The 24083-nt window shown below is 48.3% G+C and overlaps 1 protein-coding gene across 2 annotated transcripts in view; it reads left to right on the top strand.

Annotated features, from left to right (window-relative positions):
- Positions 1-18836, top strand: part of CORO2A (coronin 2A) — a 134129-nt gene extending 115293 nt beyond the window's left edge. For both annotated transcript variants that reach the window (XM_019517163.1, XM_019517164.1), the window contains exons 3-12: positions 3960-4076; positions 7158-7307; positions 8444-8623; positions 9192-9308; positions 10614-10718; positions 11849-11945; positions 13246-13358; positions 14531-14621; positions 14888-15156; positions 17204-18836. In XM_019517163.1, the coding sequence (XP_019372708.1) occupies positions 3960-4076; positions 7158-7307; positions 8444-8623; positions 9192-9308; positions 10614-10718; positions 11849-11945; positions 13246-13358; positions 14531-14621; positions 14888-15156; positions 17204-17335 (1371 nt within the window). In that variant the 3' untranslated portion in view covers positions 17336-18836. The remainder of the gene's footprint in view (positions 1-3959; positions 4077-7157; positions 7308-8443; positions 8624-9191; positions 9309-10613; positions 10719-11848; positions 11946-13245; positions 13359-14530; positions 14622-14887; positions 15157-17203) is intronic.
- Positions 18837-24083: the final 5247 nt, after the last annotated feature.

Raw genomic sequence — 24083 nt, 5'->3', positions numbered from 1 at the left:
CAAGCCTAGTTCCCTCAGCCTTTCCTCTTAAATCATGTGCCCCAGCCCCCACACCATTTTTGTTCTTCTCTGTTCTGCTGTGGTGCTGTGTTACAACATCATTCCAGAACTTTGGAAGATTGTGCATATAAGTCCAGTTGTCCTGTGACATAAGGAGTGTCCCTTCAATGGCAGCTGCAAAACTAACTCTTGATTCAAAGCCAGACAAGGAAGGGGGAGGAAGGAACATCTGTCAAAATCTGCTCCTCTTCCCCTGCAAAGGGGTTGGAACAGGTCCTTTTGCAACATGCTGGAGCAGGCTGAGCCAGCAGGGGCCCAGGGCGTGGGTCGGCAGGGGCTCTATGGAGCTGGGCTGGGCTGTGCCAGCAGGGAGAGTGGGGAGCTAGTTTGGCTCCATAGACCCCGTGCCAGCCCGCACCCTGGTCTGGGTCCCTGACACAGGCCCCATGCTCCCACCCAGCTGTCGCTGCGCTCCCGCACGCCCAGTCACTGCCACTCCTCTGCCGCCTGCTGCAACCACTGGCCGACTCCACCCCCCACCTGCTGCTTCAGCACCATGTGGTTCCTGGCTACAGTGCCCTCCACTGTAAATTCTCATAAGCAGACTCTGCCCAAAGCCCTCATAGCTAATCGTGCCATCTAGACAAGCATCTGTATGTGCTAGTCTATGGGGAGTCTCTCTTTTCCCTCCTAGGCTCTAGAGACAGACATTCAAAATGCCTGAGCCTGAATTGATTCAGTCTTTGCAGGTTAGTCTAATCTGGCTAGGCTAAATCAGTTTTGTAACTGGACAGACATCCCAGAAATACAGGCACATGCCTGCAGTGGCTCAGGCCAGAAGCTGGGGGGTGCTAGAGCAGCCCTCCCTTCCTTCCACAGTACTGAGCTGAGAGGGGCCTGGCCAGGCCCCGGGGGCAGGACACTCTGATTAGCCCAGCAGGGAATTGATAATAGTGCTTCTCACCCCCTAAATCAGTGTTTATCACCCAATTAAGAAAACAACAGAGGGACATTACCAGCTACTTGTTGACTCTGCCTGTTGATTCTACCTGTCCATTCAGCAGGTAGTCTGCAAGCTAATACATAGACACCTCCTCAGCAAGGCAGAGGGGAGGGGGGAATTCCTGCTTAGCAGGGAGTGGTGAGGGGAGGGGGGAAGCAGCCTGCAGTCTCTGGAGCTCCAGCCAGGGAGCAGAGGGGAGGGGCCAGCCCTGCTGTGGAGCAGAGAGCCCTGCCCAGCCCAGCCCTGCCCAAAGAGCATGCCAGGATGCTGGGGGTCTCTGTTTTAACTTAAACCAGCAAGGGGTCTGGGATAGGCTGAATTCAAGCACTGCTTGGGAACCCACGTAGCTGATGAAAGATAATCTTTAATTATAATAATAGGCTTATTTTGTCTGTCTGCAGTACTCTGATTGGTTGTCTCAGCAGCCAATCACAATTCTTACTGAAACAACCAATCAGAGTGCTCTGGACAGATGGAATAAACATGTTATTATTATAGATCCTGAGGCATTTCAAACAGATATGCTGGCAAGTCAGAGCAAGAATGAAGCACTGGGGCCTCCTGCTGCAGAGCGGGCAGGCTCTGCTGAAGGAAAAAAAAAAAGCAGTGAGGGACCTAATCCTATTTTTTTTCTTGGAGCCTGCCCACCTCTCTCGAGGCTGTGGGGCGAGCTGCTGAGAGGCCCTGGTACTTCTTTCCGCACTGGCGGTGCCCCCCAGGACCACCTAGGCAGGGTGCCAGCAGGTGGGTGCTGCTTGGGGGGGTGCTGCCACAATGGAGGAAAGCACTGGGGTCCGCTACAGCTCAGGGGCTGCACAACCCGCCAGCAGCTCACTCCCCAGCTGTGGGAGATGCAGGCAGGATCCAGGAGAAAAAAAAAAGATCAGACCTCTGTCCACTTTTTTTCTTTCCTCGGTGGAGCCTGCCCTTGTGAGCTGCCACTGTGTCACACCGCCCTTGAGCAGCAGGGGAGCCCGGTGCTTCCCTCCTCGGCGGTGGGGTCCCTGGGGGCAACCCGGGTGGGTTGTTAGCTGCACAGGTGCAGCCACAACTTGCAGGCAGCATCCACCAGATCCAACGGTGCACGGGGTGCTGGAAGCCCAGGCATGCTCAGGGAAGGTTGGGCTTGGTGGGCTTCCAGCACCCTGTGCACCAACCCTACTGCCTGGGACCACCTGGAAACAGGCTGGCTGCCCCAGGAAGGTGGCAGGAGGGCGGCTAGGTGTGCCGGTAGCCGGAGAAGGTGATGAGGATAGTGCACAGGGCACTGGAAGCCCGCCAAGCCTGAGCTTCCCCAAGCACACCCAGACTTCCAGTGCCCCCTGAACTGTCCCTGCTGCCTTCTCCAGATCGGACCCTTGTACACATGAGGAATATCGCTGTAATTTACGTAACAAACTAAAATACATGGGATGTATTACATAACAAACTAAATTACCTGGGATGTATTTTAGTTTGCTATGTAAAAAAGACATTTACTGTATTTTTGCACATATGGCCCACGGGCTATACACATTTTTACAAACTTGACAGGTGGGTGCAGGCTGTACAAGGGTGTGGGCTATGCAGAGTCTTTAGAACAGCATAGCCCACCCCCGCCCATCCCCCGGCGGGATTATCTTGAGTGTGGCTGGCAGTGGCGGCGGGGGGTGGGGCTGCCTCCCCTGCTGCTCGCAGCTCCTCATCCCTCCCTTCCCCTGCACCACTTTTAGCTGGCTCCAGCTCCGGCTCCAGCGGCCATGCCCAGCAGAGCCCGCACTTGTGACCATGTCTCGGGGGGGGAGGCTGCAGGCCGGTGGTGAGAGTCTGCAGCAAGCCCCGGCAGAGCCTGCTGGGCACGGCCGCCGGAGCTGGAGCTGGAGCCGGGGCTCACCACCAAGACATGGCGGGCGGAGCTGCTGGAGCTGGAGCCAGGACTCGCGGCGAAGACATATGCATGCACACATATATATGCACGTGTACATATACATATATGTGCTGCACATAGCCGCTGGAGCCGGAGCTGGAGCCGGGGCTCGGCACCGAGACATGGTGGGCGGTGAGAGTCTGCAGCGAGCCCCGGCAGAGCCTGCACTTGCGGCCATGTCTTGTGGGGAGGCTGCAGGTGGGTGGTTAGAGCCTACGGCTAGCCCTGGCTCCAGCTCCAGCTCCGGCTCTGGCAGCCGTGCCCAGCAGAGCCCGTGCTTATGGCCATGTCCTGGGGGGCGGGGAATACGTGGGTGTGGGGAATACACAAACTATTTTACGAAAATACAATTTTCTGCGGGTTATACATGGGTGCGGGTTATACATGGGTGCGGGCTATATGTGCGAAAATACGGTAAAGCAAAATCTGCCACTGAACATGTACACTGTTACACAATTAAATTGTTAAAAAAAGGCAAGTAAATCACTAAAAGGGGCAATTTCCTCACGTGTACAAGGGCCCTCTTATTCTATGACTATGAACAAGACACAAGGTCAGACTTTTGACAAAATACAGTTTTATGTAGCCTTTTTGAGGGATTATTTCATAGAATCCCTCCAAATTTGCTTTTCAGTTTACCCTGAACCCAATTATTTTCCTCTAATTTTTTGATCCAGCCACCATAGCCAAAAATCCCATTACCTGCCCAGCTCTAGCCACTGTCCTTTACACCCTTGTCTATGGCTCCTGGGAAATGATCAGTTCCATGGTTGTCTCATGCTTTTCTGGGCTTTTCCACTGTCATTGTTCAGGAATGGTGAAGGATAATAGCATTTGGAATAGCACTATCCAGGCAAGGGCTAAGAGCTTGCAAGACATATTCTCTGCAAGCAAAATATCCAGATCTATCTGAAGCAAAAAATGGTGTTTCTCTTTGGACCTGGAAAGTATGGTGCAGGTCTGGCCATGGCACATAACCTACTAAGGCTATATAAACCTGTGGCTAAACTACAACTTTCTGAGCTAACCAGGACTTTCTGCTCTTTTCAGACAGGAAAGCTTGACCCACATTACCCTCGAGTGTGTGGGCACAAAGGGAACGTGCTGGACATCAAGTGGAACCCTTTTAATGACTTTGTAATAGCTTCCTGCTCAGAAGATGCCACTGTAAGTTTGCCAGCTTGCTCTCGGTCACTAGCCAGCCAAAACACTTGTTTGGGAAAGAAGTTGTACCATTCAGGGAGAAGCATGCCTTGGTTTCCTCTTCTTGAACTTGTTTAAAGAATACTTTCCTTCTATTCCCAACTTACAATCAAGGCCATAGAGCTTAGTGAGCTTCTTCCTTCAACAGAAGCCTACAGCCTAAATGGTGAAATACTAAACAGTGTCACATTTAAAAACAAGCCTGAGGCTCTGTCCTGGGCTCAGAACCATGGGCTCCCATACAGACATGGGTGAGATATGTCCTGGGCTCAGTGGGAGAAGGAAACTCTGAATTAGGTGCTTTTCCAATGCAACATACTCCTTGGGCTTGTTTACACAAGCAAGTTAATTTGGATTAGTATAGAGCCTGAATTTAAAGCAGAACAGCTAGTCTTGATTGACACTTATTCCAGACTGAGAGCATCCCCACAAGGTACATGAGATGTTTACTGTGGAGCTAAGTAATTAGCTCTGCACTAAAAATTGTGCATCTAGATGTGCACCTCTATTAGCCTGGAGTAAACTAACCAACTCTGCAGCAGGATAGTACTTATATTTACAAGTTTTTTACTCCACAGTTTACTCCATACTGCACTGGCTGGCTGGGGCATGAGGGTGCTTCAGTGGGGGGGCTGCCTGCAGGCTAGCCCCATACTAAAGTTCCCTCATGCCCCAGCCAGCCCCTCTGCAGCACCTTGAGGTGTGGGGAGCAACCCTGAGTTAGCAGGCTGACCCCCAGGACTCCCTGCCAGCCAGGGCTGCTCTGACCGGACACAACGTGCTGCGTTCCTGGGAACATGATTAAACAGTGCACCTGGGAACAACAAACTCCAAAGCAATAAGCTCTGGAGTTTATTGTTTTGCATTATTTGTGTGTGTAGACTTGCCTGCAGAGTGTAATTAGGATTTGCTAATCAAGAATAGATTTTCTTAAATAGCACCCTTCTGTGGAGTCACTCTGGCTCATACAGGTAGAAATAAGTTGAGTCTGAAGAACACCACTGAAATAACTGGATCTGCTTGAGGAAAAATCTCACATGAAGTTGACAGTCAAGGAAACTAAAAGGGGGCAAGTTCAAAACGAATACAAGGAAATACTTTTAGCTTGTTGAACTCACTGCCACAGGAAGTTACCGAGGTAAAAAATGTAGCCAGATGGAGAAAGGAGTTGGGCATTTCCTTAGGATGGATATTGAGACTATCTAAAGTTACAGTGGTTGATGCTAATGCAAATGGTGGAAGTGAGAGCAAACCAAATGGGTCAGGGGTTGAGCTGCTCTCCAAGGGTATGCCTATATTGTAGACAAAGCGTGACTGCAGAGTAGATCCAGATATATAAGCCTGGCACCTAAGGAGACTTAGGAGGGATTTAAACACTTGAATCATGAAAAGTAATCCAAAATATCCAGGCTATCTCTGTTCCAGTGGCCCCAAATCTCAGTGGGTGCCTGCATTAATTTATTCCCCATGTTTTGGACTTCAGAGTTCCCTGTGTATCTAAATATAGTCTTTGCATTGGCCCAAAGTAGGTCAGTTTGAGAAGCAAGGCACCTAGGTCCTGTCTGAGCTCCATTATGATACCAATATGAGGCATAGTGGGACTTAAATGCTGTCTAAATCCCCAGAAGGGCCCAAATCTGTAGACAAGTTTGGAACAGGATAATTTAAGCAAAGACCTTTGTGTTCAGTGTAAAGCGTGGCAGTCATGGCCACCTTCACTCAGAAACAAGATTGGAAGGAGGTAGCAGTCACTTCTTGCATAATAGTGTAGTGGTTAGAGCATATACCCAGGAAGTAGAGTACCTGGGTTCTAGCTGCTCCTTGGCTTGAAGTTATTCCAAATAATGTCTCCCAGGAGAGCTCATTCTCCAACTGCCAGACTATAGACATGCCTGATTATTGGGACTCTGATAGAGCTGGACTGCTGGGCCACCAAGATTTCAAGAGTCCTACAGCTAGAAGGAGAGTAAATCAAAAGGAGCTTGTAGTTCAAAGACTTTCTGTGATTAAGTTTAATGGTTAGAGCACTCAACTTGGATAGGGGGTTTCTTCATTAGGCCATCAATGGATAGAAATGAGCAATAGTTATAGGACAGGGGACCACAACTTGCCTCCACACAAGTGAATGCCAGCTTGGCACAAAAATTGACAGCAGGACATAAAATCATCAAAAATTAAGGTCAATGGAGGACAATTCCTAACTAGATCATTCTAGTCTGGGCCAGGCTGGATTAGTATGGAGTGTGGAGTGGATCCTTGGCACTGCCTTTGTGGTGGACAAATTGGGAAAAAAATTCAGCAAAGAGCAGCAAAAATTATTAGCAGTCTGGGAAACATGGCCTATGAGAAACAGTTGGAAGAACTAGGATTATTTAATCTGGAGAAGAAAAGATTGAGGGGGAGATTTGATAACCGTCTTCAAATACCTGAAGGATAGTTATATAGATATTGTATATAGAGTTATACAGAAAAATATTGAGTTATACAGGAGACAAGACAAGAAATAACAGTCTTAAATTACAACAAGGGACATTTAAGACGGAAAAATGTTCTAACTGTGAAGGTGGTTCAGCGCTGGAACAGGTAACCCAGAGAGATAGTGGAGTCTCCATCCCTGGAAGTTTTTAAGAGCAAGTTAGACAAATACTTGTCTGGTATGCTTTATACTAGGATGATCCTGCTGTGACCAAGGGGCTGAACTAGATGAACTCTTGAGGTCCCCTCAGGCTCTTTTCCATAATTCAATAAATTGGTTAAATGATATGTTTGGAGGCCAACATCAAATGCTTTCTGGTCCAATTCAAGACTGCTTGGAATAAAGGGGAAGCCCTGCTTTGAATGTGCTGGTTGCTGGGTTAGCTCCCAAGTATCTTGGCATTGTCCTGAGAGAAATATCTGGTCTTGGGACCATGGGTTCCCCTAATTTGACATCAATGGTGCTGATGATTTACTTGACCAGGTTTTAGTGATAGATTGCCTCATACCAGCACAGATATGTGGTGATACAACACTGTATTTATCCAAAGACCTTTTTGTGCTGTGCAGGTCAAGATCTGGGACATCCCCAAGCATTTGCTAACAAGAAACATCACCAATGCAAAGAAGGAACTCCTCGGCCATGCACGGAGGGTTGGCCTCATCGAATGGCACCCCACTGCCAATAACATCCTCTTCAGCTCTGGTTATGACTATAAGGTTTGTTGGTATCCAGCAAGGCCCAGAGGGGCCATGTCTTCTGCTCCAAATGGTAGCGTGCACAGCTGAGCCTTGCACAGTGGAGGTGGGGCCTACAGGGGTTTGCAAGGGGAAAGCTCTGCCCCATATATGCTCTGCTTCTGCAGAATCACTTTAATTGGTACACCTCCCTGTCATTGTCTTTTCTAAGAGAAGTCAAAGGCCTGTCAAACTGCATGGGGAAGTTCTCCAGAAGTAGCCCTACTCTGTCCTGTGGTTCCCTCCAAGGGGAAGAGGTCATGGGCTGGAAGTCACTGGGGAGGAGGTTGAGGGCAAGTTGATGGTCTTGGCTTGAAGGTCCAAGGCTGGGGTTTTACAAGCAGGGTGAATTGGACCTCCTCAGCCTCTGTGGGTCTCAGTGGTTTGAGTCAGACTAGCTCTCAGAAGCAGTAGAACAAGACAGGCTGGGAAATGTAAAAACATTGGTGATGGAAAAAAATGAAGGTAAAAAAGGGGCACAGAAAGGTAAACAGGAAACAGAAGGTATGTCTACATATGTAATTAATATTGTTTTTAGGCATGACATCTGCATGTGCACCCTGGCCCACAGCATGTTGAGCCAAGTTGGAGCAGGCCTGGCTGTCAGGGAGCCTGGGGGGTTGGTCTGACAGCTGCTCCCTCTGGCTCAGCATATGGCAGAGGGGTTGACTGGGGCATGAGGGTGCTTCAGTGGGTGGGGGCTAGCCGGCAGGCAGCCCCCACACTGAAGCACCCTCGTGCCCCAGCCAGCCAGGGCAGCATCTACATGTGTGCAGCTGCTGAGTTTTTTACTTCACAGCAAGACAGTACCTGTATTTACAAGTACTGTCCTGCACTGGAATAAATTAGTTTACTCCAGCTTAATAGGGGTGCACATGTAGATGCGCAACATTTATGGCAGAGCTAATTAGTCTACTCTACAGTAAACCTTTCATATAGCTCCAGTAGCTTTCATATAGCTTTCATATAGCTGCAGTAAACCTTTCATATAGCTCCTTTCGTACAGTTCCAGTACGTCCACTCAGATCTTGCTGATGGAACAGCCATTTTTCTTGTGCTTACTGTAAAATGAACAAGTTCAAAGGGAAAGGGCTTGAGAACTTATTTGTTTGCTTCAGATTATGATATGGAGCCTCGACACAAAGGAGACGGTCATTCAGAATCCAGTGAAGATCTTCGATTCTCACAAGGATGTGATCCTCTCCATGTCATTCAACGTGGATGGCAGTCTGCTAGCCACAGCCTGCCGAGACAGAAAGATACGGATTTTTGAGCCTCAAACAGGCACAGTTGTACAGGTATGCTGGGGTCAGAAACTTGAATCCAGTGCGGCTGACTTTGTGAGTCCTCTTTTGTCAAGGTTCATTGAACGTTGGGAAGGCCGCACTTGTGTGCAGATGGCAGAAGGGAGATGAGCTTTCATTGGGAGAACCAGGGGGTGATCATTCCTATAAGCAAGGTGCAAGTGCCAGAGAGAATCCTGGAGCAGACTGACTAGTGAATTCTGGCTCTGCTCCAAGACGATTCCTTAGTGTCACAAAACAGCCATGACCTTGGGACTGTGCTATTGGAAACCAGCTCATGGATTCCTTCCTAATCCAGAAATGAAAAAGCTGCATCCATATAAACTAATTAACTCAGAGGTAATTAGTATTGTCACTGCTAAGAAGCACCATGCAGATTGGTTCCACTGCTTCTGGTTTAGGAGGCAGCACTCTGGGAGCAGTGCAGTTTGTGTGAGGCAAAGATTAATTTACCAGAGAGACTGGATTCCTCCAAATGTCAGGTGACAATGGGAAAAAGATTTCTTTCCACAATGTACTGTTCACTTTGGAAATCACAGTAACATGCCATCTCTCCCTACAGGAAGCCAGCTCCAAGTCTCACAGAGTGAATAAAGTTTTGTTTCTAGGAAACATGAAAAAGCTGCTCTCTACTGGCACATCCCGGTGGAATAATAGGCAGATAGTCTTATGGGATCAGGTGAGTCAGACCAGCAGCCCAATATATTCACATCCACAGTTTTCTGGACTTTGTAACTATCATGTTAACAGTTGTACCTACCAAATACCCAGTAATTAATTTGTAGTCAGTGTTCAGAGGCATCTATCCAGGTAAAAGCTCTTTGTGAGTCATCATTTGGTTTGTACCATATTATTAAATGCAAATGAACATAGCTTGGAAGCAGAGAAATTACTCAAAGTAGTGAGACACAGGAACAAGGCAGACACCAATCAACCGGAGGTACAGGGCTGTTCCAAGGACCTTGGGGGTTTTGGATGCAGTTCTTAGTTCTTGGTATCATTGCCCTCAATGCCAAAAAGTCTACTGTTTCCCACTGAAGCAGAATTGAGCCCCACATTGGCTCAGTAGGGCTTCAAGGGAGGAAAGTATCTGCTGTTTAGTTTTGACAGTGCGTTGCACTTAATCATTTGGAGAACATTTACCCCAGTCTACTGGCAAGGCACGTGCCTCCTGTCAAGATGGGTGCTGGTCAAGAAAGGATATTTAATGTTTCATCATTAACTGGAGAGGAGTGAAGGGGCTGTTCCATCACTGGTGTGTGCAGCTTTCCATTAGATGGCCACCTGTGCTGCTGGATACAGTGTCCACAAGAAGGAGGTGCTGCTGGAGCAATGTCCATCCCAACAACATGCTAGCCAGTTCTTCTTGGCTATGGTGCTGAGCTTGTCCTAAGCAGGCTCGTCTCTGGTAGGTCTGCCCCAGGTGATGGCAGTGGTGGCTCTGCAGAGTCACAAGCCTGTATCCTCTGTGCCAAGAAACTTGTTTGTGACCCTTTGCCAATCTCCCTGTGGCTGGCTTGCTGGGTAGTAAGCAACTCCTCCCAGCAGCTTTGCCACTCCAGCTACCCTTCAACTTTGCCCTGGTAGCAGAACCCTTCAGGCACACCTGCTTTGTGAGGGGGGATGTGCCAGTTTCCTACACTGCACAGATCTTGGGCCCAACCAGCACCTTCCTAGACCCCTCACAAAATGCTCTGCCCCCATGTAGGTGCTTGTGTAGTGGACACCTTTGAGCTGGTACCTCCATACAAGGAGCCAGGGTGGCTTCTCCCCACCATTATCTTGAGGGATTCCAGGATGTGGCCTGTTGTCTTCACAGCTCTTTCTCTAGGAGGGACAGGACAGGGTCCCTATCAGGGAGTTGCACTCTGTGTCTTGGACCAGGGGCATTTGGGTTGATCCATGTCCATGTCCTGTGAGAAGAAGCTCCTCTCTGAGGTCATTTCTGATGGGAGTTGTTTTCTCTCTCCTTTTTTATGCCCAGGGTGATCTTTCGGTGCCTTTATTGGAGGAGGATCTAGATGGCTCCTCAGGGCTGCTTTTCCCTTTTTATGACTCAGATACAAACATGCTATATGTTGTGAGCAAGGTAAGTGCTTTTCCTTGGAATGGATGTTAGCATAGTTGGTTATGCTCCCTGCTAGGGGCTGCTGCTTTAAATCAATTTGCATGTTATGAGACTCATGCCTTGATGCTTTAAAAAGGTTCTCAACTAAATGTGAGGATACCTCTTGGCAGACAAACAGATGCAAAGGATGAAATCAAGTCTCCCCTTCCCACAGAAGGGCCTGTGCTAGAAATGGGAAGAAAGGCAGTATAGTTGTGGCAGCAGAGAGCCAGCTTTTAGATGGAGCATAGTCACTTATGATTATATTGCACTGCTGAGAGCTGGGGTCTGCACTCGATGACAAGGTGAGCCCTTCCAGTCACTTCCCAGTATACTCTGCACTCCCAGGTCCCTGAGTCAGTTTTCACCAGTATCACATGGGCTTACAGCACTCAGATGCCTGCCCAGAGGGACCAGATCCTGCAAATGCAGCCTTATGTCAAGCATGTGAGCTGAAGACATGGTCTTCTGTGGGAGGACTTGTAGGTGTAATGTTGGGTAGGTGCATGAGCTTTTGGAGGATCAGGGTCCAGGTGAGCCAGGGTCTTCAACATGTTTGTCATCTACTCCTTGCAGGGGGCAATAAGAAACCCACAAACAAGGGTGGATCTAGTATTTTGAAAAAGAGGGTGTGGATGGTATGGTGCATAATGATATGGTATGGTGCAGCACAACCCATATTTTTCTCCAGGTAAAAAGAAAGTAAAAGCTGTACTAATATGCCTGGTTATGTACAAACTCATGCCATGACAAGATTTGAGGCTTAGGGAGTTTTGCAGGTGGATCCAGTGGTAGCACATGGGGCACAGTCTTTGTCCAGCCTTGCAGTCTTGCATAATTGCCATGGGATGGGGCCAGATTGCATGGCGAGGCACATTTATTTGGACAGCAGGTTGAATTTGGTCATTTCCGGGCTTTTGACCTCAGTTAAAATGGGAAATGACACCATAAGGCCAATCCCTCATGGGAGTGAGGAGGTTAAAGCTGGTATTCATAGAGAAAGGGCTCCCTTCTTGTTCACTGGAATGGCACTTGGAGTCACCCCTTTCTTAAGTCCTCCTCTGTGCAGTGGGAGCTAAGCCAGGCCTCGCATTGATTCTCCTTGTCTCCAGGGTGATGGGAACATTCGCTACTATGAGATAAGCATGGAGAAGCCATACCTGAACTTCCTGATGGAGTACCGCTCCCACATACCACAGAAAGGCATTGGTGAGTGTGTGACCTGGATTGCTAGCATAGCTGTGAGCTCAGCATTTGAGACCATACCAATTTGGGGTCCACAATAACATACTCTGGGGACTAACTCAGACCTCACATCAGCTTTGTGAATAGAATCTGACATATAAAAGCTACCGACTCTGCGTGTGTGCTCTTGGGATTTCCATCTATGTTCTCGATAGCACAGTCCCAAGGGCTCTGAGGCTAGAGGGGCCTATTCTGAACACCACCTCTGAGCTGCAACTCTGTTCCTGGAGGTGGAAAATACACTACACAACAAGGCACATAGATTTCATAGACATTAGGGCTGGAAGGGACCTCGCAAAATCATTGGTTCCTGCCCAAGGGACAGGAAGTCAGCTGGGGTCAGATCACCCCTGCAAGATAAGCATCCATTTGAGTCACTCTGACCCGAGCACTCAAGGAAGAAGGAAACACTGCATTCAGTGCCATGGCAATCAGATGGTTTACAAAAATGTTCTCTAGGCTCCATCTAACAAGCATAGATCCTTGTAAGGACACAGTCGCCTAGGGCCCAACCACATATTAAAATTAATGCTGGATAGAAACCAGCTATAAAATTGTTACACATTTTCAAGCACTAATTTGGTGGCTGGCTGGCTCTTTTTATAGCTGGATGGACATTTTTATGGCATGATAATTACTCTGCACATGTGGCTGGTCTAAATTTATTCTGTGATTAATCAGTTAATTGTGTGATAATTACTTTGCAAGTGTGGCCAGTCTACATTTATTGCACAATTAACCAATTCATTACATAATGTATGTAATGTGTGGCAAAAACCCTAGTGGCAGTATTGCCAACTCATGATTTTTAGTGTTGTTCTTAAGTCTCCACTTTGGGAATGTGAAAAACTTAGCTCTTTCTTTTATATATAGATATATATAACTATATATAAAATAAAAAGCTACGTTTTTCACATTCCTAAAGCATAGACTTTAAGAACAATGCCAAAAATCCTGAGAGTTGAGCTGACAACACTGTGTCTAGTTGGATATGAGTGCATGTTATTGCCACCATTCATGAAGTGCATGACTGTTAGCGCCCTTGTTACTGTTACAGCACTAATAAGCCAAGATGTTGTTAGCATATCTGTACCAAAACGAATGCCATCTCTCAGTGAGGCATGCTGCTTGTGTTGAGGGATGCTGAGTCAATGCCCTTCGCTTGCTTAAATTCACTTGGAAAAGGGATGGGTTAGTCCTCCGTGGTGATTGTTCCCAGCCTGCTCCCAAACCATGCCTGCCATTTGTTGTGCTCTGTCATCAGGGGCCATGCCGAAGAGAGGCCTTGATGTGTCAGCCTGTGAGATCTTCCGATTCTACAAGCTGATCCCAACCAAAAGCCTGATCGAGCCCATTTCCATGATTGTGCCACGGCGGGTAAGCAGGCCTCTGCCATGAATGTGGGCCCATCCACCAGCTCTGATAGAGCACAGCTAAGCAGGGGCTGTATGACCTTTGGGAAAGCCCTTGGGCCTATTCCTCAGCTGAGGTGGGAGATGGGTGCTGCCTGAACCAAAGATTATTTCCTAAGGAAAGACTGCTTGTGATAGCCTGTTATGTGGCTTGCAGCTATGGAAGGCTCTTACCTAGCCATGTGTGTGGGACAGACAATGTCACTATAGTATGTAAGAACATTATGAACTGCTCAGGGCCTTTATTGGAATAACACAGTGAAAGGGCCCGCACTGGGGTTTCAGCTCCTTGGAAGGATAAAGTTGCCAGCACCAAGCTTCATGCTGCCATACTGAAGCCTTTCCCAATGTCTGAGCTGGCTAGCCTAAAGCTAGCTTGGAGAGCTATATGTACCACTGTATACATGCCTGGGACTGCAGTGTAGATATCCCAGTCAGGGAGACCAGAACCATTTCGCACCCACATCACTTTAGTTTTCACTTTGGCTGTGAGTCTGTAAGCTACTAAATCTACTTCTGTAAGCTACTAAATCCCCTGACACCACTCAGTCCAGCTTCCCTGTGAGGAGGCTATTCTTATGGCAGCTGATTACGTGAGTCCATGGAGTCCATGATGGGCACCACAGTGAGTACTTATACCTCTCCATCTCTGCTCCTCAGATATACAGCCCACCTGCTCCTCAGATATAACTGTCTACAGCAGCCCAGCTCTGCCATCAAGCCACCTAGCTCATCTCTGTGGGTGTCACATCTTTGAGGTTCACTTTGGGTGCAGTCCCAGTCCTTTGAAAACCAGCAGAAGTTCTGCTGCAAGTATTAACAGGACCAGGTTGTCTATATCCATATATTGCTAGGAGAAATATCAGCCTGGAACTTACCTTGTAACACTCTGCTCTTCCAGGCAAGGGGATGTTGTGAGTCAAAGCAACAAGGAATTTCTAGGGGAATCATCATCCCAGTAAAGGACCGGCAAGGGGTTTCTGGGTCAGGATGGGTAGAGGTTCCTACCCATTAGGAACCATTACCTGTCAGTGTCTAGGCGGCCCTGCTGAGAAATGGCCCTTTTTTGGCCAGCAAGCTTGGCAGCAGCTGGTGGCCCCAGTAGCAATTTTATGCATTTTCCTTGTGTGTTTGCAGTCAGAATCTTACCAGGAGGACATCTATCCTATGACAGCTGGGACCCAGCCAGCACTGACATCTCAGGAGTGGCTGAATGGAATCAATAAAGGTCAGGCCTGGGCAGAGGGAGTGGAGTTGGAGTCCAACAGCTCTTCGCCTGACTTGCATTGGCATGATGTGTCAAGAGCATTCTGGTTCATTAGCAGCTGGAGAGCTATGCCCTATTAAAAAAATAAAATTGGTCCTATGACCCAGGGCTGTTTCGATTATGAATGGCCTTTGAGAGTACCTCCAACCTGCAGGTCTCTCCTATTGGGTGAGTACATGCCTGCTCTTTCCAGGAGCTAAAGACCCTGCCCCCCATTTGCTTTACAGGGCCTGTTCTGGTGTCCTTGAGACCAGGCTCTGGGATTGTGAATTCTCTGCCACAATTTCCTGAGCAAAAGCCATCCCAGAAGAGCACAGAATCCAACTGGTACCAAAACCAGGAAGAATGGATGCCACTGGAGGAGATCCAAAAGCAAAGCAGTGTCTCAGACAGGAAAAGCCAGAAGAAAATGGAGAGACTGCAGGATGATAGCCAGATGCGGCTTTCCAATGGCTTTGATGTGTTTGAATGCCCCCCGCCCAAAACTGAGAATGAGGTCTGGCTGTGTGGAAGCACGGGGGGCCTGGATGTGAGGGTGGGAGAAGGGAGAGAACAACAGGTGACAGCTAGCCCAAACGGCATGCTTCATTTGTGATCCCCTGAGGCCACTGGCTGTCTCTTACATGAATACAGCACACAGCACAATGGGGCAGCCCTGTTACAAGGGGTAGGCTCTCTCTACCCAGGTATTTACAGCTAGTCCTTGTCACTGCCAACATTCATACATTTCTGCTCTCAACCATACACTGAGGTGATGGTCACCCAGAGGTCCCCTGGACAAAGCAAAAATAAGTACGCTGTATGCCTTACCCGAGCAGAGCCACAGCATTTTCATTGGTTTCCCCTCTGTAGCTGGTACCTAGCACTGGCTTATTCAGGAGATGGTCCTAACTGAGGATATTCCCAGTTGGACCATTGTGAGACAGTTATTGGCTTTGCTGGCCTTTATGGGCATGCTGCTCTTCAGAAAATCTGGTCACTTGCCCAAATGTGGGAGAGAGGCTTGCCCCTTGGGAGGAGCCAATAAACAAAAGCTTCCCCACAGTATTGTCAGGGGAGAGTGCCCACAGAGCAGGGGTGGGCAAAATATAGCCCACAGGCTGGATCCCACCTGAGGAGGCACTTTCTCTGGCCTGCAGTGGGTCCCTTGGTCTCTCCTGGCCCAGGCACCATCCAGCCCGTGGTGCATCCTGCCACCCCCTGAGCACACAGCGGGGCTGGGGCAGCTCTGCTGCCTTCTAGGCATCCCAGGCGGCGGCAGCTCCTTCTGGCTGCCACTGAGCTGGCCCCAGCCCTGTGGTACTGGTGGGGACCATGTGCACAGCCCTGACCCCAGCCTGTCCCATGCCTGCTCCAGACTCGGCCTGGCAGAATGGACCAGCTCTGGATCAGCTGGAACCTGCACATACAGCTCTGACCCCAGCTTGCCCTGCACCTGCTCCAGACTCACCCACCTATGCTGAGCAGCAACAGCAGCGGTGGCAGCTGGGCAGAAGCTGCTGCTTAGTGCAGGGGAAAAGCATCCCTTCCTCTTCACTGCTGCTGGGTCTTCTTGCTGCAGCCACCCAGAGCCCATGCCTGGGCTGCCCTGCGGCTCCTCTGCACTGCCACCTCTGCCCTGCTGGATAGCCTGGAGGTGATGGTGACTGTGACAGAGAGGAGCAGCAGGGCAGTCCAGGCACTGGCTCTACGCAGCAACAGCAAGAAGGGCCCAGCAGCAGTGAGTGGCAGGGGCTGCTTTTCCCCCATGCTGAGCAGAAGCTTCTGCCTGGTCACTGCCACTGCTTAGCGAGGGCGTGGGGCGGGTCAGGGCTGGGGCTAGGTGCTGTTGGCAGTGGTGGGGAGGAGCCACAGGGCACACAGACGCCAGGCTGTTTTTTTTTTTTTGGAGGTGGGGGAAGTGCTGACCAGCCCGTGGCAGCTCCCCAGAACTGCCTATGTGGCTGTTTGGCCCAAATAATTGCCCACCCATGCCACAGCATGCAACCTTTTTTGGGCCCTGTTCCTGGCCAATCACAGATGTTGAGACTGGGGCCTCTTAGCATTGGGTACTGAATATGCATCTAGTGAGAGGGATGGTCTTTTCCCCCAAAATAGCTCAGTGTAAGCCAAGAATACAAAGGGAAGCTTTTTATCTCTGCTGAAGAGATCAGAAACAAGGGCAAAGAGAAGCTGAGGGACATACCCGGGTTACACAGGGAGTTTGACAGAGCCAGAAGCTGGATCCAGATCTTCTGAGTGCTGAATTTTAGCCCCTAGGCCCATCAGTGGAATGGAGTCATAAAGGCAGAAGTATGTGGGAGAGGGGCAGAAACTATTTTTCTGTCTTTCCTTTGCTTTATACTGAGGGAATGTGGCTTTTCAGGAGCCATGGGGTGGGTTGGGGGGTGAATTCAGGTGGCTAAATGAGTACTCTGATGATGGCAGTCACACCAGAGGATACCTGGCTGATATGCTGCTGGTGCCAGCAGGGCTGTGGCAGTGTACTTTACGCCTAGATCTGGTTGTGGCATGAGGGGAACAAGGTGTTGCTTCTTTTCCAGCTGCTACAGATGTTTTACCGACAGCAGGAGGAAATCCGGAGGCTGCGTGAGGTGGTGAGTCAGAGGGATGTCCAAATCAAGCAGCTGGAGCTGGAGATCAAAAACTGCCACATGGATGCCGGCAGGTACTGAGGGCATAGGGGTGCCTGTGTGGCTGACGGCACCCGGCACACCTATGAGACCCCAGCCACCTTGAGAGAACTGCTCTTTCTAGCTTTGGATTAAGATGGAAGGCATGCAATTGAATGCCCAGTGGCAGCACACAGGCTCACACCCATCTATGGAGCTCGCAGAGGAAACCTGGCTCAAAAAGCATGGACAAAGTGTTGGGAGTCTTGTTCTGGCTCTGCACCCTCCTTTGATGCCTCTGTATGCTGCAGTGTGCTGGAATAAGCAGAAGGGGTACTACAAGCTTCCCAGATCAGCCTGTGCCTGGCAGTGCTGCTCTTGCAGTCCCTGCACTGCTGCCTGGCTGTTCAGTGAGGGGAGGCTGTCAGCACTAGCCAGGTGCTGTGTAGCAGAGCCCATGGGGGTGGCCTACAAACTGCCCACACTGCACAAGGCCTGAGCTACCCTGCACATGGAATAACATCATGTAAGACCCATATGAGGACTGGAGTCTTTGGCCTGTCCCAATAGCACCTCCAGCCCTCCCAGAGTAGGCATCCAGGCCTGGTACTCCTGTCATTCTCCCATCTTTTCCCTTCAGGCAGGGTCTATTGCTACATCCTGTTTCTTCTGCAACAGCCATTGGCTCCATCGCTACCTCATGCCCCATAACCCAGACACCAGTTAGTCTGTAGCCCTTTCATGCCTCAGCAGCATTTCCATGACCCTACACTGCTTGTCTCCCACGAAGTACACACACGCTGCCATCCACATGCTGTTAGTTGCCTGACTTTTCCACTCTTGACTGCCTGATGTCAGAGCACCTTGCGGTTTAGCTTCTCCTGCCAAGGCTGAAAACTCTGTTCCCTGAGCCTCTCTCTGTATACCTGGTGAGAACCCAGGTGTCCTGAGGTTTTCCAGGTCCCTTAGATGTAAACAGTAGTGTCAATGCAAACCCTGAGGTGGAAAGAAGTGTCCATGGTCTCCTGAATGGTGTGAGAATCAATGAGGCACTTCATTTTCCCCGAAGTAATTACTGCTTCACACATACGTGTATGTGTATATGTGAATGCACTCATGTACACATGGGGTGAGCATGGGCAAGATGGCAGGGCCATGATCTGAGCTCAAACATTTGCCAAATGCGAGGAATGCTACTGTGTCCCTAGATTAGAACCACTGCACCACAGAGAATTCAGTAGCCAGTGAAGTCAGGGCTGTGTCCTGCCTGCTAGTGTCTCCTGTTGGGGCAGGGTGCTCACTAGCACCAGCTCCCAGAAGGCTGCAGCCGACAGAAAGTGTTCGTCTGTGAGCACGCAAGAGGACCCACAATAGGTGTGTAATCTAAAGAGACCTCAGCCTTCCCAAAAGCCTCATGCCACTCTAAGAACCAAGAAACTCAGGTGCTAAAGAACAGTCACTTTTATGTTGCTTTGAACAGCCCCCTTTCTCCACTCTCACCAGTGACCATTTGTGTGCGGGTAGTTGGCCACGCATTAAGACAAAATCCATTTAGAGTTGGCTGCCTTCCAGAAATGAGCTACACTGATGCTTGCTTTTTCTGGGGAACTCACTGCCTGACTCCATCTTTCTGTCTGCCCAATACTGTTGTGGAGGCAGCAGTGCCAGCAGAGGTGTCACTGAGCAGCTCCATTCTCAGGGCAGCCATGCAATGCCTGGGGCGGTGCCAGCCACTGCAGTGGGAGCCATTCATTGCTGCTTTGGATGCATCTGCTTTTGTGCCCCCTTCACAAAGGTAGTGCCCAGCCCCGTTACGCTAATGAGCACCAGTGGTAGGCTCTGTGAAGCTGAGCATCTGTGCTTGTGTGGGTTACTATTTCACAAGGTGTTATGGATGAAAAAAAGAGCTGATCATCCAAGTTGCCCACCAAATACTTTGGACACATCTACTGTTTGTCTGAACCACATTTGAAACTTCCACACAAGTAATACAGCCATACTTCTTTTTGTAAAAAAATCCCAATCATTTTTAGTTTACAACCAATGATTATGAAAACCAAACAACACGAGTGACATGACAACATGGATACCTACAGTGTAAGACAATGTAAGACTGCTTCCTGTCAGTGAAAAGTGTGTTTCATTTGGAGATTTTTTGTTTTTTTTTATACAAAAATTATTTAAATTATTTGTCAGCAAAAGTAAAGAAAAATAATTTTTACCAGGCATTTTTGTTTGTTCTTTTTTTATTAAAATTTTTCTGTATGTGTATGACTAGACAGCTTGGAAACTGGTCAGCAAATGTGTCTTAGCCAATTATGAATGGACTTGTTGATCTCAATGTATACTTGAAAAGATAATCATTGCATTTATTGTTTACTGAAGATCTTTCCAAGAACAAAGGATATCTAATCAGGACTTGAATATGATCTTTTGGATAATACCTCTGCATAAATGTAAACTTTGAACTATATTTCAGCTCAAAGCTGAAATGTAACCATAAATATTTTACAGGAAGACAGATTGGCAGAAATTGTTTTATTATGTTTTATTAAACAGTGCCTAAATATATTTAAAAGATCATTTGTGGCATTCTTCTCAAATGGCTTGTATCTTTATAGAGAGGGAAGACATAATAGAAAACAAGATGAGGAGAAAAGGGCAAATAGATTTGTGCAATGTAAAACAAATGTAATTAAATAAATATCTATCTAGAATTTTACTTTTTAATATATGTAGGTTTTGGTTTGATTTTGCTTTTTCCAGTGTTTAATTGCTTAAAGAAAATTTCTAAACCAGAGGACTGATCAGACTTAGAAGGGAATTTATGTATTTCTGTCTGTGCTCTGATAAATTATTTCCTGAATGATACCTGGTAATTAAACCTGAAATTATACAGGTGCTTACACTGTTGTTAATACATGTGTGTCTTAACCTTCCCACTTGCCCCAGAGACCGGTGGGCTGTTCATTTAAGTCCTTCCATACTTTGTTCCTGTGTTGATTCAGCTTCTAATAAACTAAAAACTAACCCAAAGGAATGAACACAGATAGGCTTTCCTCTTCATTTGCTTTTTAACCACTGCACCTGAGTAACTACTGTATGGGTACTGAGCTCAAGTTTCCTCTCAAAGCGGGTCCACTGTGAAGTAAAAATACAAGTTTCCTGGGGCCAGAAAAAGAGAGCCATAATCTAGTGGTTATAGTTCAAAGACCTGAGTTCTGCTGCAAGGACTGCACTCCAAGGACTGATCCAGGCTCAGACTTGCTTTTTCACCACTTTAAAATTAGTGGGGCTGGGTTTATGTCCCTCCTGACTTGTAACCCACACAACATTCAGGAAGCATGAGTATGGCTGCACCTTGCCCAGGTATTGTGAATGGGCAGGCTTCCTCCCTTCCATTCACCCCTACTGGCCTACATGCATAGAGGCCAGGAGACACGCATTCTGCACTGTACCATCCATGCCCCAGTTCAGCCTGGCTGTATGTGCTGTCTGAAGTGATCCACTCCCAGACTTATTACAGACAGAGAACACGCAGCTTCATCCTGACCAGTTCTGTCATGCACCATGAGGAGGAAAGTGAAGAATTAAGATCTGTTACAATCCTGGCAGCAAGATGAATCATGAGAAACATTACTTCCCAGTGATACTTTAAAGTATTTACAAACCAATAAGCAGTTCAACAAGTTGCTGATAACCATCCATAAATATAAGCCCTCCCCTCAAGCAGCCAAACCCTCCAAATTCCTTAACCTGCCTATTGTACCATACAGGTGAGTGGGAGGAAAAGTCCTTCAGCAGGGGCTATTTTCTTTTATCTTCTTACCAGCGACCCAGGACTTATGGTAATCATGAATTAAAGGCCCACTAGTGAAAGGCGAGTGCTATGCAAGACCACAGGGCTCAATGCTTTAATGCAAGGGTGGGCAAAATAGGGCTGCCAACTGATTGCATCTGGCTTATGGATGGGTAGCCGTGAACACATGGGATCTGGCTTGCAGGCAGCCAGCAGCTCTGGCATCAGCTGCCACATAGTGCTGGGCAGGTCAGCAGGACTCGTTCTGCCCAGTGCTGACATGGTGGCATCAGCTGTGGGCCCAATTGCCACCCAGAACCTGCTGGTGACATCTACGGCTGATACCTGGGCCCACCTGAGATGCACTAGGTGGATGGAGGCATAAGCTGCAGATGCAGTCAGCAGGTTCCAGGTCGGGGTGGGGTTCTGGGTCAGGGTGGGGCTCAGGGCATGTTACAGCTCTGGCCAGGTTACAAGGGGAGACAGAGAGAGACAGACAGAAGTGTGGCCCTCAAGAGGACACCAAAACTGGCTGATGTGCCCAGCCAAAATAATTGCCCAACCCTACCTTAGAGTCTTGCCTGCTGTGCAAGGTGGGTTTGGAAAGTAACTATTCAGGCGTAGTAGTCCTGTATATGCTCTTTGCCAAGTGGTAAATGCCCTGAATGGTGCAGGGTGATCAGCCCTTCTCTCCCATCCCCACCACTGTGGATACACAGAAGCACATTCACTGCCTTAAAGAAGAGTAGAATACAAAAAACTCAGGTACAAATTCAAAGTCCATTTCCCTTTTGTATCACTTGGCTTTAAAAAATGATTGTACAACTAGACTTTACAAAACAGCAATAGGTTCATTTTCACTCAAGTTCTTAAAAATATTTTTTTTCTGTAGTCATTGCATAAAATTTTCCAAGGTAAAAATACAGTCTACATTTAAAGTAAAAAGGAAATAAAATCCAGCAAAGCATGGAAGAGACCCAAAAATGTTAAGATTTTATTTATGAGGTTTCATCATGAAGAAAAAAAAGTGAGAAAGCCTCAGGCTAAACAGGCGACCAATCACCATCATGACTAACCAATAACTGCTCTTCTTGCTGGAGCAAGTCTCACAATAAAACTTAAGACCCCCCTAAACCCACTCGTGAAAGTGCTGTTTAGCTTAGTGTCTGTCTTTCTGAGCAGGTGTCCAACCAGTGGGTGACTGCAGGACATGTGGAATGTGACAGGAACAGCTCCGTGGCTCTTTGGGTTCCCAGGGGCTCACCTGACAACTACATGTTACTTGCTGGTGCTCTGCTTGCTCAGGTTCCTTTCAGTATTGATCAGTTCTTTAAGAACAGCTGGTATCTTAGTCATCTTCATTACCTTCATCATCTCATCGATTCAATCACAGAGAAGTAGGGATGGAAGAGACCTCCAGAAGTCATCTAGTCCAAACTCCTGCCTGAGGCAGGACCATCCCTATCCAAACCACCCCATACAACCATAATCTAAATTCTACATAAGACTACATCAACCCTGCCTCAACATAGAGAAATACCCTAACCTTCCACAGGTAAAGCAGGGGAATGGCCTGCTTCTATAAAATGTCATCAATATACACTCAAGAGGTCCTGGGTAGAGGACCATACCCCGCAGCTACAGAGGAAGGTACAAACACCCCACAGTCCATATCAGTCTGACCATGGGGTAAAACTCCTTGCTTAACCAAAATATGGCAATTGGTCTGACCCTGAACAAAGGGGCGAGACCCTGTAGCCATGAACTTCCAGCTTTGCACCACGCAGGAACACCCCAGTCAAAGTCCCCAACCTTGGCTGTAAGCCAATACCTGATGCCTCTGGGAAAGTGTAAAAACACCCTGACACATAGCACAAAATGTTGTAAGGGGGTTCTCTCTTCCTCTTTTCCCCCTTCCCACTCTCCTCCTCATCTCTGTAGCACTGGGAAAACTAATTTAGTCATGGCTTTTCGGTAGGGCAAGACAACACCTATATCCCACTATCACTGGATTACACTGATCCACAGCTGAAGTTATACAGAGCGGAGAGGCTGAGATTTTCAGACTACCTAGCTCAATGCACCTGAGAAAGGTTGTGGATTTAAGGCTAGCCTGGGTCCTGATGAGGGAGAGATATGAAGCAACCGTTTACAGGTGCAACCTGCTCTCTGCTAGGAAGATAGTGTAGGGGTTGGGATTCTGGGTATTCATATGGGGATACAGGGATCTCTCCATCCCACAGCTGATGAGGTACCTTGTCTGTGTGTCTGACATATACATTCATGATACAAAGCCAATGAAGAAACCACATTACGCTGTAGGCTGCTGTAACTCTTCTATCAGCATTAGTTGCTCAGACCCAGATGCTGCCACTACTTAGGAGGCTCATGTCTACACAGTGCTCCCAATAATTTTCCATGCACAGTGCCCACATAGCATTCCTTACCATATGAAATGAGCTCTCAAGGTACCAGAATTTTCTTATTTTGTTGCATGGAGTGTGGGGCAGTTAACTGGTCCTGGGGATTTAGGTTCAGGGCCCAGGAGCTGAGACAAGCGTGTCTACACGAGACACTTCACTGTACAGTAGAGCAGTAAGTGTGCATGTCTACATGTGCACACATCTACTGTGCAGTAAACTGCTCTACTTGCAAGTAAATTTGCTACCTGTAAATGCAAGTAGTAAATTTACTCACAAGTAGTTACTGTGCAGTAGTGCATGTGTAGACCCTGACCGGGAACAAATTTACTCCTAGTCAGCTCTGCCACTAGGGGGCCAGCCTCAGCACAGCTCTACGTCAGGCCCAGGTCCAGGACCTTAAAAGCTCCAGTCCCATGCGGCTGCCAGGGCCACTGTCCAGATCTTCAGGGTGTTGTAGGCACCTGCCAGGCCTGCCAGCACCCAGGCCCAGCTGCAGCCAGCTTCTGACCACTGGGGCTAGCTCCAGCTGGCTGCAGCCAACCCACAGCAGCCTGCCCAGACCCCACAGGACATCACTTTGTTGTGCAGC

The sequence above is a fragment of the Gavialis gangeticus genome, unplaced genomic scaffold (genome assembly GCF_001723915.1).
Source record: "Gavialis gangeticus isolate Ggan-Ray unplaced genomic scaffold, GavGan_comp1, whole genome shotgun sequence".
Taxonomy (NCBI): Eukaryota; Metazoa; Chordata; order Crocodylia; family Gavialidae; genus Gavialis; species Gavialis gangeticus.
Note: the sequence above shows the minus strand (reverse complement) of the source record. Positions and strands in the feature narration are given on the sequence as shown.